Source organism: Adelges cooleyi, unplaced genomic scaffold, assembly GCF_023614345.1.
Source record: "Adelges cooleyi isolate 19-005CV unplaced genomic scaffold, UGA_ACOO_1.1 ACOO_flye_CR_arks_rails_tigmint_CR_PRNA_9, whole genome shotgun sequence".
Lineage (NCBI taxonomy): Eukaryota > Metazoa > Arthropoda > Insecta > Hemiptera > Adelgidae > Adelges > Adelges cooleyi.
This window is the reverse complement of record NW_026096579.1, coordinates 3010855-3028052: the sequence shown is the minus strand read 5'-3', so window position 1 is coordinate 3028052 and position 17198 is coordinate 3010855. Positions and strand designations below refer to the sequence as shown.

Here is a 17198-nt window from a genome sequence, read left to right as displayed (position 1 = left end):
TTTGTACCCTCCAATAATGTTATCAATTGTCAAAAACATGCTACATTCAGTACCTACCAAAAATAATTGTAGGTAAGCTACTTAGATGTAAGTTGTTAAAGTTATTATTTTTGTAACTTAAATATTATTATTACTATTATATTATTTCTATTAAATATTATTAATTTAATTATGATTGCTACTTTTATTATGTATATTATATATATATATATTTTTTTTTTTTTTATTATTATTATTAGTAATATAGAACTATTATTTTTGTTGTTCCAAACAATAATTGTAAATTAATGAATATAATGTTTTTAATATTATTTGATAATTGTCTATTGTAGTGCCTTAAAAAAACACCACGTGTGAGTAATATCATTTTATTATTAAATGTTGTTATTTAATTTAATATTGTTAGATGAGTATGATATTATAGTGTTTTGTATACTTACTGTTAGTAATTAATTGTCGTTTTTTATGCACTCAAACAAATGATTTTACAGTGATACTTAATTATACCGTATTAAAAATTTGTGTTCATTTAGCGCATTATTTTTTTTATACTTGTATACTATACTATATTACTTTTTTTTTTTTGGATGTTCTCTGTAAACTTCTTAATATTAAAATTATTAATCGATTTACGAATACTCTAATGTAGAAGGTAGTATTGACAATAATTTTGTAGATACTTGCAATAAAAAGAAGGCTATCTTATTTTATAGTAGGCTATCTAGCCTACTATAATAGTATGGTTAGGTTCATTATTTTATCATAATTAAAGATAATAGTCTTGCTTAAAATAAAAAAGAGAACATGATGTTATACTCTATCTACATATACCAGTAGACAAAAATTAAGAAAATAGTGATCTTAATAAATTTCGGCCTTATTAATTTTTTTTAGGTTAATTTGTGTAAGCTTTAGGGTATTATATTTTTTTAGGAATACAATTTTTTCTATGAGTTAAGGTCATTTTGGTTGTACAAGAAGCCAATTTAAACTTAAAATCCTGACAAAATACGGATTTTAATTCTGCAAAAATATTTGATTTAATCAGGATTTCTTCCAGGTTATGGTCGTGGAAGTCGATTTTGAGAAATTAAAATTTTAATACAAACTGCAATTTACAACATTTTCCAATATGTTGTAAATTATCTATACAAGTTGTGCCGATCCCATCTTTGTTAAGATACTTGCAAATGAAATATGACATACTTTTTTTTTTAAAAATCAAAAACCTCATTCTCCTAGAAGAGCACAGGACCCCCCCCCCTCGACCACATAGCGGCGTAGTTATGGTGGGATGATGGGGATAGATCCCCTCCAGAGAGAGCCAGTACAGGCCTAGGTGTGAGTTACCAAAAATTAGGTTCTAATTAAATTTTTATTGAAGAGCTATTTTTTTTTTGTTATTTAAATAAAAAATAATCAGGTTTGACAGATGTTCCTTGGCTTTAGTGGTTAGCCCCGAAGGCGATCCCCTACGACTGCGGACCGACTAGTAGCACTGGGTGCTAATTGCGGGCCGGAGAATGTGTGTCACAAGAAGAAGTGACCTGTCAGAAGGCCACTTGTCGACGGGCTCTGCGTGGCGTTAGTCGCCTTTTACGACAGGAGCGAAGACCTTGGTAGTATTCTTTCTCCCCTAACCACAAGGATAACAGTAAAACTTTCTTTTATAAAGTGTTTTAAGTTCTTTGGCTACTTAATATGGTGTAAATTTGTCAGGCTTTTAGTTCTGAAATATTACCAAAATGGCGTTCACTCATTCGTATATTTATTAAAGGGCAAAGGATAGGCAATATTTGGCAAAAATTTATCTAGTAGTCATTTTAAATATACTGACTCTTTTATGTTGGAAAAATTTAAAATATTAAGTTATTCTAAGTTTAAAACTTCTATATTTTATTAATTATTTTATATAATATTTTCTCTTTCTCAGTTAAACAATTTAACTTACATTTATACATAAATATAAATCCGCGTGATACACAAACTACAATATAAATTAATTTGCGAGGTAAATATAGAGGCATTTTGGATTCAAACAAACTGAATTCCCTATTTATCTCTAAACACACAGAGACCACCTGAGAGGGGGCTACACCCGCATTTTATTTAAGGGTCCGGGATAGGTAATATTTTTGCAAAATTTTAGTTTTAACGTAAAACTATAGCGTGTGTTTATTAGTACGGAAATGGCAATTCTTTTTTGGTAATATAATTTTTTTACCAGATTATCACAGCGGCCATACCGTTTTTAAGTATTTTTGTAAAAAATTGAGTACATAAGCAGCTGATTGTCGCGTTGCTATCCAAATATTTGTAAACTATATTGTTTGCTAAAATAACAGTTTACAAATTACAATTACAGTTTATTCGTTACCTTCATTGTCGTTGCAACTGTACGCGTCCAGTTTATATGTAAGTACGAATGTAATCTGATAATACACATATTACACCCCAATTCCTGATAATAAAATTATTATTATGATAGTAATACAGTTATATCAAAGGTTTTTTTGTATAACCGATAACGCAAAATTTTCAAATACCGATTAAAAAATATTATGTATCTTAAAACTTAAAATTTCGAGCTGCTACTTGCTGTCTAATTTGTATGTAGGTTAGGTAGGCATACACTTAATCAAAAAAACATCGTTAACATGGCCAAAGTAATTGGTTTTTTAAAAACGATAAAAAATAACTGGAAGAAATCTGTTTTTTTTACTGCTGTTTTATCATATGGTGGAAAATATGCGAAAGAAAAATATGAGTGAGTACTTGAATTTAATATTTATATAAAAATATAGTTTTTAAATGTTCTTTTTTTATATTTAAAATTTACTTTATTTATAAAATGTTCAAAAGTGATAACAAATTGAATAACTAAAAATTCTAACAGCAGCCCAAACAGAACTTATTTTTAGCTTCGATGCGATAGTTTATAAGGTATTGTTTTTTTTAAATGTATAATATGTTTCATTAATTATTTACACATTATTTTAATTGATCATGTGTGCATTATGCTTAGAACAGTATAGAAAGCTTAAATTTGAACACTATAAGTAATAATTGTAGTAATAGTACTGCAGACTACTTATATACTGTAGTATGTAGAATACAAGGTTTATAACATGGCAGATAGGTCTCATAGTGTTGACAAACATTTGTATCTATTCAGAATTTTTTTTATAAAACTAATTTAATTGTTATCTAATTATTTACTTTATATCGTTTTAGAACACATTTGTTTATGACAGAATGCTGTAAAAAAGTTGCCGCTTATGGAGATATTCCTATTTCTGCAGATCAAAAGCCAAAAAAAGTGACTGTTATATTAAATCCTGCAGCAAACAAAAGGTAGATTAGATAACATTATCTTGAAAAATATAGTCTGTTAAAGATTACTTTATACATTTTTAGGAATGCTAAAGCAGATTTTGAAAAATACTGTGCGCCATTGTTACATTTAGCAGGATATTCAGTAACTGTGTTGGTAACTGAACGTGAAGGAGGGGCAAGAAGTATAGTAGAAAATTTGATAGGTGAAACTGATGCCTTAATTGTAGCGGGTGGTGATGGTACTTTGTCTGAGGTAATACTATTTTTATTTTATTTAAAACGCAACAAAAATGTATTAATATACTAGTTATCCATTTAATTAGCACTATTTATCGATAACAAATAGGTAATGAAGGTTTTTGGAAATATCATAGTTCTTAATTTTAATTTTCATTCTATAGTAACACTACGTTAACTATAACAAATAGAATTGGAAAGTGAAAGTATAAAGTAAGGTTCTTTGAGCCCCACACTGTAAGTTGACACTTACATTCTTTGTTTTATTTTGTAACAAATTAATTGTTTGTTTTTATTTTATATCTATAAATGCTTTATGGAGGATGAATACTAATAAGTGTTTTTCTATTTGTAAGAAAATAAAACAATATTAATTAGTTTAATTTTCAAATTTTTAGGTAGTTACTGGATTACTAAGACGGTTAAAAGGAGATACTTCTTTGACAGTGCATTTACCAATTGGAATATTACCTCTTGGTCGCACAAATAATGTTGCTCAAAAGTTGCTGCAGCCTCAAGATGAAAACTTTGTACATTTTCTTACCAATGCGACTTTGGCTATTATTCAAGAAGTTAACACTTCCCATCCGGTTGTAAAAATTGAGAATTTAGAAGTTAGTATTACTTTAAACTACTCATTATTTTTTTTTTTTGAGTTACAGTTTATTTTATCATAAACTAAGTTAATACTCCTTACAAAAAATAGCACATTTCAACATTGCCAAAACAACACTTCAGCTTGGATAAACCAAGGGCTGGGGTGTTTTTTTTTGTTCTATAAGTAAGTGTTGTTTAAATGAACGACACCTGAATATGAAAGATGACGCTCCTTTTTTTGGATTTCATAATAGTTTTAACTATTACAGTGAAATCCAGAAATATGGCTAAAATAGTGTTACCTGTTGTTAGTGTCGGTCGTCTATCTGCAATATATATATATATATATTTAATCTATGATCGAACAACACAAAATTGCATAATATTAAATTAAATAAACGTATTTTTTACCAGAGTAAAAATCCAGAAAAATGTGTTTATGCGCTAAATAGTATTGAGTGGGGTGCTTTAAGAGAAGCTAAAGTTGCACGTGATAAATATTGGTACTTCGGAAAACTCAGAGACTTGGCACCATTCACGTTTGGCAAGAAATTGTTAAACGATTTGATAGATGTAGAATTAGAGTACAGTCCACCGTGTTCTGGTTGTAGTATCTGCTACAGAAAATACATTAATCTACCTAATAAATCATCAGGCATATTGTCCTGGATTGCTTCACTTTTTGTATTTACTCGAAGTTCTGGTAAGTCTTATTAATTTTAATTTTTTTTGTATTAGCTAAAAAAAAAATATTTATACCAATTTTTTTTAGCAGTTGGAGTAGATTACTCAAAAGTAATAAATACAGAATGTAATAAATATACTAAAATGTCCATTAAATCTTTAAATGTTAATATCAACTTGGATATGGAACACTCACCAGCATTAAAAATAAGTATTGGCCCTGAAGAACTTTCCTACGTTGACTTTGTCAAGGAAGGTTATTTGAAATTAAAAGGAGAACCAAGCCAAGTACAAAATTCTATTGTGGAAGCTAAAGAAATAATATTATCACCTAATTCATACGTAATAACATAAACATATAGTACAAATATTTGTATCACTTATTACAAATTTTAATTTATTTTAAGGAGGATAAATGGCTTTCAATTGACAATGAGGATTATGAAGTCAAGCCCATGAAGCTAACATTATTGCCAAATTCTATTTATTTATTTTGTCCAGAAAAATCAGGAGTTTTAAATCTGACAAAAAGAGATGAAGGTCCAAAATTATCTTTAGATAAGTTTAATAAACATATAGGGTTAAAACAATTAGCTTAAATAAGTAAATATTCCTAAATTTGTGTATCTTGTATAAGTATAATTTATACTTTATATTTTTGTTAATTACAATATTTAGCTTATAAAAACAAATTATTAATATTATTGTTATTTATTAATACATATATATATATATATATATATATATATATATATATATATATATATATGCCCCTGGATTACCCAACTTGTGTACATGTTTTTAGCTGTTTATGTTTGAGGTATCATAATTATTTTTAATTAATGAAGTGGCTTGTTGTAAGTTCTTATATGCATTGTGTAAATTTGTGTCCTTTTTTTATGTGACTTTGACATTCCAAGCAAGGGTTTGTTTCCATAAACAAAGAAGAAAGACAATTTATAAAGGCTAGTTTTTTTTCAAAGATAAACTCAACATTTTAAAAATTTTTTTAAACAAGTGATATGCCAATAGTTTTGAAAATGTATATAGATTTTCAATACTTCATGAATCAAGTATCGATCAAAGTAAAATTTTAATAATATTGTAAAAAATCATTAAACATTTTTAAAAATTGCAATTATTTACATAGAAATTCTATGTTACTAAAAAACGTTTTTAAATTTGCCATGATCGATATCTTATAAAAATAAAAAAGGTACCTTTGAAGAAACCAAATGGTTGTTCAAAACTTAAATTAAATTATTATTAAGAACGTGAAGTAGAAACATGATTTTATACAAAAATAAAGCCTGTATATGGAAAATTTATGACCTACTGAATAATATTTTGGCAAAAATGCAGTTTAGTTCCCAGATTAAGAGGGCGTCGCACCGCCCATTTTTAAGGAGTAAAGTATAGGCAATTTTTTACAAAATCATACTTTAAAGGTTAATCTGTGATGTGTAATTATTAGTTCAACAACTAGGACTCTATTTTTGTAGTTAATTTATTTTTTGGACTATCACAGCTTCCTTGAAAGCGTTTTAAAAATGTTTTTTCATCTCTACATGTTAAAGCAGACTGAAAATTACTCGCTTAATTTTGGTTTTAAAGTAAAAGCACCCATTATAAAATTAAAAGAGAACAATATTCCGGAGGGCAAGACTGCGTTTTTTTCATTATTCCAAGTATAACGCTCAATGCATAGTTTAGAAATAACGAATATTTTAACATTTTTAAATGACTATAACTTTTCAAAAAATGAATTTTTTTTTTTTTAAACGCACCTTGGTGCTCTTCGGAATATTGTTCTCTTTTAATTTTATAATGGGTGCTTTTAATTTAAACCCAAAATTAAGCGAGTTATTTTCAGTTGGCGTAAACGTGTTTTTACCACTGAAAATCACCGGTGCGTCGCCCTCTCAAGGGGTAAAAACCACGGGGCACGAACGCTCTTTGTGGGTAATCGTGGAACTTTTTATTTTTCACTGATGATCCATGTCGTGATGAGTGCTGTTTATGATAACAGCCAATTTATTATAAAAATTGATTATTTAAGATATTTGATATACAAAAAATGGGTAAAATAATTTCCATATTACACCGTACACGTATTCACTTAATAGTTAACTGTTGATTAAACGCTGTAACGCTAGATGGCAGCGTCGTTAGTGGTTGGTGTACTTAGATTTAAATAACGTCGAATGAGGTCGGCTGCATGTGGCGGTCCTATGGTGTAATGGTTAGCACTCTGGACTCTGAATCCAGCGATCCGAGTTCAAATCTCGGTAGGACCTTAGATTTTTTTGCATTTTTTTTCCTTTAAAATATCTGTAATTATTCGTGCAGATATTTGTTATATCTATATAATATTATTTATTATTAGTTTTAGTATCTGTTGCTAGATCAGAATTATCCAAAGGTGAACGGAAATACCTGATATTTATTCTTTTTTAAAGAAAAAAAATGTGCCCCAGTCCCCGTAATATTGCGTGTTATTGTACCTAGTAGTCAGGTACTATTTAAACATGATTGATTATCAATCTATAATTACTAGGTAGTCAATGATAAATAAATCCTATTTGCATCACTAAGTACTGTTATTTGTTGCGATCTTTCGAAAGTAGTACATTTTTAGCAGTCAGGCTGAGTTAAGAAATGATAAATAACCAAAATGCAACATGGCGGTTCCATGGTGTAATGGTTAGCACTCTGGACTCTGAATCCAGCGATCCGAGTTCAAATCTCGGTGGAACCTTAGCTTTTGCAATTTTTCATTGTACTCAGAATAATATGCAAAATACACACACGCATAATATGTATTATGTATGATTATATTCAAACGAAGTACTTTTTTTTAAATATCGATAAAGACAATTATTGGGATTTTGTTTATCTACCACTTAAAATATTTTCAAAAATAAATTAGTTTTTTTAACAATATATTTTGAAGAATTTTTTTTTATATTAATTATTGTTTGATATAGGGGTTGAATTATTATTTGTGCAAAATATATGAAGAGGGAAAAAACCAGGGAAGTTACTTTTTTCAACCCAATAATAACATGTTTAAATAATAAAAATTAAAATGTTTAAAAACTACTTATAAACTTTTAAAAAATGTTCACATTGTGTTTTAATTATTTTAAGAATAAAGAACAGATTGGTTTCGTATCTAAACGAATTCTATAACAACAAAATGACCATTTTTAAAAAGTGACTTACCTACTTTATTCTCTGTGTCTTTCATATTATGTTTACTTCAAAATTGAACTAACGTAAATCACATTGTTTAGAATATTATGATCTTACAAGTTACAACCATTGTACATTATAAAAGTAGAATTTTTAACGGATATTCGACCGTACGTCTTAATGCAAAATCAGATTATATTATATAAAAAACTAATAACTTCCGAATCGCCGTTTTTGTAGATACTTTAGTTAATTTAGTTTTAAGGTTCCTTCACGATCACCGAATGGTTTCTTCAAACAAGTGACAGGTACACTGCTAATTGTATAAATTAACCATACCATGTGTCTATTGTACGATTATTGTAGTCAGATTCAGGTTATATATTTTTTTCTACTAAAAAATGTACGGCGTCATTACTTTTTTAAAAATTGTCGAATTAGTTTTAAATTCGTGTTTTAAAATCTAAAACTAAGAAAACTTTTTCCTAAACTGATACACTTTTATTTATTTATTTTTATTGGGCATATGGACTATGGTCTAAAAATGTTATAATATGTACTTGCTGCAATTTTTATTGATGTTTATTATTTTAATTATGTTTACAAATAGTGTAGGTACGATGACTCATTTTTTTCAAAATGTAAGACCTTAAATTCAAAATTAAATAAAAATGCATTGTAGGTACTTAAAAATATACGTATAATAATACCAAATACAATCGCTAGAGCACAATAAATTGCACATATACCTACCGAATTTCTTACAATCATCAAATTATACTATTAGTATTTAAAGTTTTAGTGATTAAGTAATGTTTCTTTTATTTTGTTTTTTAAATAATTCCCTTGTCGTCAGCGGTCATTTATTTCTCATTTTATAGAGGAAACTAGTAATTATATTATTTTTGTAAACTTTTGCTATGAAGTGTCAAATTATGATTTGTACGAATGACAATAATTTTTAACATACGTACGTTGAATTAAATTTTTATAATTAATTTAATGTCACGTTGTTCGACAGACATATTTTTATTCGTTCTAACTTGATCAAGTTAAACGGCGACAAACGGTGATGGGAGTCAAAATAAACGCACATTAGCAAATTTTTGCTGTCAATTAGGAAAAAATAGTTTTTTTACCATGATGTGGATGTAAGAATGTATTAGATCTACAGAATTATTTTATTAGACTTTCCGATTTGTATTATTTTTTATAACTGTTGTTATATATATGAAGTTATAAATATTTGGATTAGATTAAAAAAAAATGTAATAATGGTATTATCGTAATCAATAAAAACGAAATTATAATAAATAAATTAAATCAGATCATCGATTCCCGGTTGCATTATGCGTGCGATAATAAACCTTGTGGTCAGGGACAAGGCGCTGGCCATTTCCGTTTTTCTTTCGCTGGATAAGCCCGGTAAGTCCATGTTATGTACTATTGATTGAAAACTACCCTCAATGTCAACGGATTTAGGATTTGGCAATTTGTCTGATATGAATCTGAGACGTTCCAGTAATTCTTCGCCGGACATTGCATTCAATCTAGCATTCTAAAAAAAAATAACACAACTAAGTATACCTACTTGCAATTTAGGTAAACCATTATTGTAGCATTTATTAGATACGAGTATACATGTATACTCGCTGTACTGTAATCGTCTTGAGAGTATGGCCGAAACTAAAAAATGAAAGTAAATTGTTGTGACAGAAAAATTTAAATCGGTTATGCCACGCCTAAAATCTCAAAGGTATTTGTACAAAATTTACAAAAAAAAACTTATTTTTAATTTAGGAATTCAACCGCTAAAAAATGCGTATGGATAAATAAAAAATCAATAATCACTGTACATATCACATGTGTTACAACGCAAGTCAAAAAGTAAACAACAATTTAAAATGTTTTTTTATTTGAATATTGTTTACCCAATTCTTACAATGGTGATAACTGCGATAATTCAAAAACAATTGTTATGATTTATGTCACTTTTGAAACACATGTGCGATGTAGTGAACAGGGGACGTGCAAACCGTGGCCGTTTATCAAGAATTGCCTAACTCAGAGATGTAGCTTAGGACACGGCCGACGCCAATAACATAAGCAAGCCATATTGTGGGTTTTACGAACATTGTTGTCCATGATCATTTCTTCCTTTTCGTTGTTAATATTGGCAGTTTGTTGGTCGAAACTAACGATGGCGTCGTTAGCTCTCTGCTTGTCGCTCACTTCCTCATTCGGTGTACTGCCCGTTATCCAATTTATAACAGAATTATAACGCGGTACTACAGCTTGTTTGAAGCTGTCAACGTAACCACGCTTCGCCTGTATAAAAAAAACCATGGTTGTAAAACTAATAGTAGTACTTTATAATATAATAATATATACGTACAAACTAATAAAAGTAATATTATAATACTATTATTTACGGCACGGTATTTATCGTGTTAATTGATGTAGGTGATACAAATAAGGAATTTTACCGTAACAGAAATCGGAAAATTTACTTCATCTTTAAACCACAGCCTAATTTAGACAATCCGTGGCTATAAATGAATGTGGCATAATTTTTTAAGGAGAGATAGGTACAGATTGGCAACCGGGAGCGGGGAGGCGCTGAGATAGTGAACACTGAAAACGGTCATGATTGAGGTCAAAGACAAGATAAATTATGTTACTTCTCTTTCCTAATAGATATAACTGCCTATAGTGCTTATAATGAGATACAAGTAATGAGACCCAAAAGGGAATTAGTGGTCATTTGTAATGCGGGAAGCGAAAATGGACCTCTTGACGGTATTTTCCAAAATTGAGTTAGTACCGTTTTCCGAATCTTGAGTGGGTTTTAAACAATTTAAGACCTGGTACATCTTTGTAGCTAAAAAAATTTACTTTGTAATCGCCAGTCGGTCGACAAAGAGGTCTCATTTCCCGAAATCGATTTATACTAATTTCGGCTATTATTCGAAACGTTTTAATGGTTTAACCTATCCTAACCCTCCAAGATTCTTGAAGAGTCCGAGTTACAATTATTGATACTTAGTAAGAAATCAATGTTTCGACGAATTTCTCGAAATAAACTTTTCCGACAAAAGGCTCTTTTTCGCTTCCGCATTACCTACATGTTTCGTTTTGATTTTCGATCATACATTACATTGATTTCTTTTGGTTTATTTTTTAAATTTTTGAAAGATATATTAAAACTAAATTATGGATATTATAAAATATTGATTTGATAATTCTCGGATTTATCCGTATCAATATTTAATTTGCTCTCCGGTCTCCTGTAAAATGTATATACTTAATGTGTAACCTTAGACCTTATTAGTTTTTACCACTTCAAATATGATATTTGTCTCAGATGTATATTATTAGATATAATATTCAGTTAAAAACAGCATGGTAGAGGAATAATGGAATCTGTGGAGTGATTGTCGATTAACTGTGTGCTAATTAATAATATTAGTTAACCCATAATACTATAACATAGTAATCGTGTAGTGGTCATCACTGGCCTTTGTGCACTAACTGAATATAATATATATATTTTTTTTTATACCAGAACGGCTCGGTAAATATCGGGACCGACATTCATGCCGATTTCTGTGAAGCTTTCCCCTTTTTGGTAGCCTTCAAACGCCTTGGCCGTTATGGTCGCTGCATTTAAGACCATCATAGCTGTCTGGTACCCGTTGAGGCCTGGCACGAACAACGACGCTATCTTGATCATAAGAGGTGCGTACGACGCTGCGGCTTTGGCCTTATTCAAGTAATCATTGTACCCCCCGCTGTCGCCGGTTTCAGACTGCCTGGTCCTGGTTGCTTCGTCGCCGACATCGTTACCTGTGGACGTACGGCACGGTGTAAAGTTATTACAAACAGCATTATTATAGTACCGAAGCCGCGTTTTGCTAAAATGGCGTCCTCTTGTTCGTCATTACCGAAGGCAATATCGCGCAGCTGTACGTGGCCCCCAAGCAAAGCTTCGGCTAATGTCATAATCTGATACGATCCTGGTTCTCGGCTGTTCATAATTTGGTCTATGGTCTCGTAGTGATAGTTTTTCAGAGGGGGCGGCGGATAGTCATAGGTGTCATAGAGTAACCCATAACCGAACGACTGCAATATAATATGTAGTGTGTTAATAAAGTAAAAAATAATTAGCTGATTTAGTTTAAAAACAAAGAGTACAGCGAGGAAAGGGCATAATACACACAGGGCATATTAAGAAGGCTCGCAGGTATTCAGGAATTGTATAAATGAACGCTTCGGTGCGGTTCTGAAGATGGTAGAAATATTTAAGATCGAAAAACTCATTGTAAAGACAATAATGTGTGGAAAATTATATTTTTAGTATTAGGGACTATGGATGGGTCTAGGTTTGATTGTCCGTCTTTCCTAATAAATCGTTACCATTGTAACCAAAAAGCAAATCAAAAACATAATGATAAAATATTTCAAGGTTAGTTCATTTACTGTTTACACATAGCAACCTGGACATTTAATACGACCAAAGGGCAAAGTGTGATTTTCTCCATCTTGAGGGGTTTTCTTAAGGTTGACTACAAATAATTTTTGAGAACATTTAAGTGTTGTAACCCCACTCGCAATCAACCTTCAGTCTAATTTTGAGATCGTGAACCCTAAAACCCTGCTAAAAAAAGTGAAATAAAGAAAAAGTTCCCATTCCTAATAGGGAAAAGGGATTTGATATTTTTTTTAGTTAGTCAAGGTAAAATGATACCTCTATAGTCTATACTATACATAAAGAATATTACATACATGTTTTTAAAAAAGTTCTAGCGTGCCGTAGTCTTAAGTTGATAAATGAAAAATATGTATACTATTTATATGGTTTTCTCAATTTTGAAGGAGGAGGGGTAAAATTTTCTAATTGTTTGTCTAATAAAGTACCATCTTTTATCTTTAGACTTGCTACTTGAAAGAATCGGTTCTGCATTTTGGAAGATATGGTGGGACCAGACATAAAAATAAATAAAACATAATTTTGATTTATGTTTAATATTTTACCATCTACAGATTGCCATCGAAGCGTTTATTTGAAATTGTTTCTATTGGGTCAGGCAGGTAAACCGGCTATTTTTTATGTCTATGTATTAGCATTTGAGTTTATATGCAATTTTTAATGCCGGAATCATACTCAATTCAATTCAGTTGGAGAAATCAAATTTTTTTGAATATTATGAAGTGCACCATAACAATATAGTGCCCAAGATTTATATATTGTTTATAAAACAATGGACACTTATTTTATAAACGTTTATAGTAGTCGGTATGTTACAGAAAATAACCAATGAAAATTCTTCGGTCCGGACTACTAAAAAATATACAATAAAGTTTTTGTTTCAAATTATGATTTTTGTGAAAAATAGCAAAAAAAAATTACTTTGTAATTAGTTAATGGCTTATTTTGGAAATTTACTAAGACACTTTTTCTATAGTTGTCTCTTATCTAAAAATCTACTATGCATAATACATATAAATTTACTTACAATCATACTGGCTAACACTGAGAAACAAACAATGATATTAACGAAACCCATAGTGAGTGACTTGTAAACTCGTTTGAACTAATACTACTCTTAATTGAAACTATTTTTTACAATAGCGTCAAAGCTACAACTATAGGGACATCGACATGTTAGTAAGTACCATATTTGCATTTTATTATAGCTGAAATCATCATTTGTGTAAACAAAATGGCAATGATCACACATTGTATTTACAACGTCACATCACATCACTCGTTCACTAAAAATAAACACCAATTACAGTATATAATGTGTTCATGACAATAAAATAATCATTAAAATGTTTTCTATTTGCTATTTTGCTTTTTAGTACTTTGCTAATTAGTTCCTACAGACTACACTGTCGAATGTCATAGATACATTCATCACTGGTTAGGCTTATTTAACAGTTTATTATATTTAAATGATTTATAGGATCTGCTAATATTTTTATTGCTGTTTTACACTAACAATAATGCCATTATAATTTAAAATTTAACAGGCAAATATTTAAGTTGGTTTTTAGTATTTAGTAACAATAAATATATTTTAGCTCGTTATGATGAATACAAAACATTTAATTAACAATTATTATTATTAAATTAAAATTAATTTAAAAGTAATAAAACAATGACATCTAACTATTTATTTGAAATTGAAAAGAAATTAAGTTTTGAAAATCAAAGTATAATTAGACCCAATAGGGTTAATCCAAAAGACGCTTCACATTTACCGTAAGGGGTGTTTTTGAGTGAATAAACAAGCCCTTTAAAAAAAAAATGGTCATGTATTCAAAATATATTTTCCAAGAATCAGAGGTATCATGAAGTATATTGACAGACTTATATAATATACAATATTTTTTCGTAAATAATGATTAAAATCGTCCACTTCTACTTCTTCCAGTGTATTTAGTATCCTCCCGTGTTGATTTGCCTTGTCGTCTTCTTCTTTCTTTTTTTTCAAGAATCCACTCTCTACTTTTTTTCACCAATTTTGTAGCACGACTTTTAGTCATTTTTTCCCTACAAAATAAAATAATTAAATGAAAGAGTTTTGTTAAATTGTACGTACGTTTTTTACCTCTTTGATGTGTAGTTAACACTTGAGTTCTCTGAACCGAGTGCAGCTGGCATAGGCATAGCTCCACCTGTCATTAAGACTAAAAAATACTTTTTTGCTTTAGTACTTTCGGGAAAATCAACTAATAATCCGCCAAAAAATCCAGCTTTTCTGGCTTGTGTTACTACTAAATCAGTTTGATGTACATTTTCTGGATAAAATTGGAAAACAGCTCTAGCGTTGCGTCCCTAAAACCATTACAAAAATAAATAATTAAACAAGATATTAATTAGGATCTATTAATGTAAGAGGTAAAATAATAAAAGGGTAAGTAAAATGTTTCAGTAAAGTAATGTGCGAGTCGTGAGAGTAAAATGCCGATTATTAAGAAAAAACTACTAAGTTAGTCAGATTTTTGGGAGGATTAAGTATAGTTAAGGTTTTTGAGTAAGAAAGGAGTTCAAATAATATAAATTAAAGATATACAATAAGTTTATAGCAAGTATGAAGAATGAACGGAGATAGATCAATATTTAGCCAAAATTAGTTTTCTCATGTAAACTATGAATTATAACAAGGGGCAATATGGTTTGCTACGTTACACATTTCACTTATTGTGAAAGAGTACCATCACATGATGTTTTAATGGATGCGGTAGTAAAAATGCAAAATTAAAAGAGAGTAATAGTTTGATATTAAGTAAGTCTGTAATGGAACATTTTCAGATAGAGTTCAGTTATGAAAAGGTTTTAGAAGTAGGCAATCAAAAAAAGAAGAGTCAAGAGTGAGAATTCCTTTTGGATAGATGATTGTTCAATGTCATGCCCCCTGTTGTGCTGTATTTGACAAATAAAAAAAAGGTAGAAGGAGAAATTATGATAATTAAAGAAACACGAAATTGTTGGATTCAGTTAGTCGATCCTACTTGTGATGATTGAGAAAAAGATTATATATTCGTGACTCAACAGATTGATTTTTTTAAATTTATAGATACAATTTAATAAACAATTCCTTAACATTTCATTATATTTTCTGTAAAATTAACTTACTCACCAAGCAGGCCAATAATGTAGAAAATAATGTATACAGCCTTTTAGCAGGTTTATGCGAAGATTTATCCGCATTGCACAACCATTGCAAAGTACTTACACTATATGCACCATCAAAAGTACCTGGTTGAAAAGGAACACCATTGCCTATATCCCCTAATAATAAATCTCCTTCAACTTCCCTTTCTTTGGCAATTTCTACAAAACGTTTCGTAAATAACAAATTATTTTCATTTAGTTTTGCTACTATAATTAAAATAAAAAAATGTATATGTTTTGTTCAATATTTCAATGAGACATAAGTAAATGAGTTTTTTAGTACTATATTAAGTCACACAAATATTTACTGTGTACATACTTAACATGGATTCAGAAATATCCATTCCAAACCAAATATGTCCAGATTCTTCTGCTACGCTGCCGCTTAAGCCAGAACCACAACCCAAATCTAATAACAAACAAGTTTGATCTTCTGGCAACAACAATAACTCCAAGCATCTTTCTGCCATTTCCAATTGAATGTTAATCATCCTAGAACTGTTATTTTACAAAATAAATCAAACCTCTTTTTTAGAACATGGGAAGGAATAAATCTACTTTACAGGACACCCTTTTTTTTTTTTGCCATATTATAGTGTTTTTTACACTGATTACGAATCTGAAATCTGAATTAGGTAGACTCCATTAGTTCAAAAGTTATAGCTAGTTGAAATTTGCATATTTTCCCTATGTAACAGTATGTGGCGGCGCCGTCGGGAGGCGGCGATAAATGATATGGACGGCAGGTCTCCGAGTGTTTTGGCACTCGCTCGGCGCTGTCGCTTTCCTCGGCTTTTAAAATATCCTAGGTTTGCAGGCTATAGTCTAGGAGGAGATCACAGGTTTAAAGTAAAGTCGGTTTAAAACGGCTCTAAAAGCCATGTCACGTGTCCGGCATAAAAAAAAAGGACCACAACCCGTACAGTTACATAGGGGAAATAAGCAAATTTCAATGAGCTATAACTTTTGAATTAACGGAGTCCGCCTAATTCTGAAAGAATTTTTAGTAAAGTAGATTTATACCCATGGGAAATATAAATTCTTACTTTTGAGTGTATTTTCTGGCTTCGTCGTCATTATAAAACTAAAAAGAAAATTGTAGCAATAACTTATTTCAAATTTTAATAATGTACTCAATTAATTTATGAATTAAGTAACTATTAAAATTCGGAATTATTTAAATACATAACTATAAATGGAAGACTTACAATTTCGGGAGGTGCCAAATGTTCTGGTCTAGACATTTTTATTGTGGATAATAAAAATAAAAAATTAATTATAATTCTGTTTTTTCAGTTTTATATCAACATAATATACGATAATAGTCAATGTTAGGGTAAACAAATACTAAGGACTGAGGAGTTAGAAAATTTATCAAAATTTTAATTTCAAATTGCAACAATTTACATGCCTCGTGTGTTGGAGGTGTCCAAGTGTCTTATCAGCTTTTGATTGATGATTACAG

General features: G+C 29.9%; 3 protein-coding genes and 2 non-coding genes across 8 annotated transcripts; 3 read left to right on the top strand and 2 right to left on the bottom strand.

Moving 5' to 3' along the window:
- The first annotated feature begins 2506 nt into the window (after positions 1-2506).
- On the top strand, positions 2507-5546 carry LOC126846443 (acylglycerol kinase, mitochondrial). 3 transcript variants are annotated; one of them, XM_050585834.1, is made up of 7 exons: positions 2507-2767; positions 3235-3354; positions 3418-3589; positions 3972-4187; positions 4585-4873; positions 4946-5196; positions 5262-5546. In XM_050585834.1, the coding sequence occupies exons 1-7, from the start codon at positions 2658-2660 to the stop codon at positions 5451-5453; spliced, it is 1350 nt and encodes a 449-aa protein (XP_050441791.1). In that variant the 5' UTR covers positions 2507-2657; the 3' UTR covers positions 5454-5546. The 3 variants fall into 3 exon arrangements, with proteins under 3 accessions (XP_050441791.1, XP_050441790.1, XP_050441792.1); XM_050585833.1 differs by having other exon boundaries at positions 2508-2767; positions 4943-5196; XM_050585835.1 differs by lacking the exon at positions 2507-2767 and adding an exon at positions 2823-2943 and having other exon boundaries at positions 4943-5196.
- A 1533-nt stretch (positions 5547-7079) lies between these two features.
- On the top strand, positions 7080-7151 carry Trnaq-cug (transfer RNA glutamine (anticodon CUG)). The gene has a single exon. It is a non-coding gene; the product is annotated as a tRNA-Gln (tRNA).
- Positions 7152-7540: 389 nt separating this feature from the next.
- Trnaq-cug (transfer RNA glutamine (anticodon CUG)) lies at positions 7541-7612 on the top strand. The gene has a single exon. It is a non-coding gene; the product is annotated as a tRNA-Gln (tRNA).
- A 1194-nt stretch (positions 7613-8806) lies between these two features.
- Positions 8807-13729, bottom strand: LOC126847231 (uncharacterized). 2 transcript variants are annotated; one of them, XM_050587386.1, is made up of 5 exons: positions 13566-13729; positions 11949-12171; positions 11612-11895; positions 10183-10377; positions 8807-9607 (listed from the first exon to the last, which is right to left on the bottom strand). In XM_050587386.1, the coding sequence occupies exons 1-5, from the start codon at positions 13614-13616 to the stop codon at positions 9368-9370; spliced, it is 993 nt and encodes a 330-aa protein (XP_050443343.1). In that variant the 5' UTR covers positions 13617-13729; the 3' UTR covers positions 8807-9367. The 2 variants fall into 2 exon arrangements, with proteins under 2 accessions (XP_050443343.1, XP_050443344.1); XM_050587387.1 differs by having other exon boundaries at positions 8813-9607; positions 11994-12171; positions 13566-13723.
- A 621-nt stretch (positions 13730-14350) lies between these two features.
- LOC126847232 (probable 18S rRNA (guanine-N(7))-methyltransferase) lies at positions 14351-17168 on the bottom strand. The gene is made up of 6 exons (XM_050587388.1): positions 16942-17168; positions 16780-16817; positions 16053-16231; positions 15699-15892; positions 14667-14893; positions 14351-14608 (listed from the first exon to the last, which is right to left on the bottom strand). The coding sequence occupies exons 1-6, from the start codon at positions 16975-16977 to the stop codon at positions 14461-14463; spliced, it is 822 nt and encodes a 273-aa protein (XP_050443345.1). The 5' UTR covers positions 16978-17168; the 3' UTR covers positions 14351-14460.
- Between the last annotated feature and the right edge of the window lie 30 nt (positions 17169-17198).

Excerpts from the sequence above, each read along its gene's own strand:
- LOC126846443 (XM_050585833.1), top strand. The coding sequence starts at position 2,658 with ATGGCCAAAGTAATTGGTTTTTTAAAAACGATAAAAAATAACTGGAAG. Across the intron at positions 3,355-3,417 it reads AATCCTGCAGCAAACAAAAG|GAATGCTAAAGCAGATTTTG; the intron begins GTAGATTAGATA and ends ATACATTTTTAG. Across the intron at positions 4,188-4,584 it reads TAAAAATTGAGAATTTAGAA|AGTAAAAATCCAGAAAAATG; the intron begins GTTAGTATTACT and ends ATTTTTTACCAG.
- LOC126847231 (XM_050587386.1), bottom strand. The coding sequence starts at position 13,616 with ATGGGTTTCGTTAATATCATTGTTTGTTTCTCAGTGTTAGCCAGTATG. Across the intron at positions 10,378-11,611 it reads ATATTTACCGAGCCGTTCTG|GCGAAGCGTGGTTACGTTGA; the intron begins GTATAAAAAAAA and ends TTTTTTATACAG. Across the intron at positions 9,608-10,182 it reads AAATGATCATGGACAACAAT|AATGCTAGATTGAATGCAAT; the intron begins GTTCGTAAAACC and ends ATTTTTTTTTAG.
- LOC126847232 (XM_050587388.1), bottom strand. The coding sequence starts at position 16,977 with ATGTCTAGACCAGAACATTTGGCACCTCCCGAAATT. Across the intron at positions 16,232-16,779 it reads GCCAGAAAATACACTCAAAA|TTCTAGGATGATTAACATTC; the intron begins GTAAGAATTTAT and ends GTAAAATAACAG. Across the intron at positions 14,894-15,698 it reads CTACATTATTGGCCTGCTTG|GGACGCAACGCTAGAGCTGT; the intron begins GTGAGTAAGTTA and ends TAATGGTTTTAG.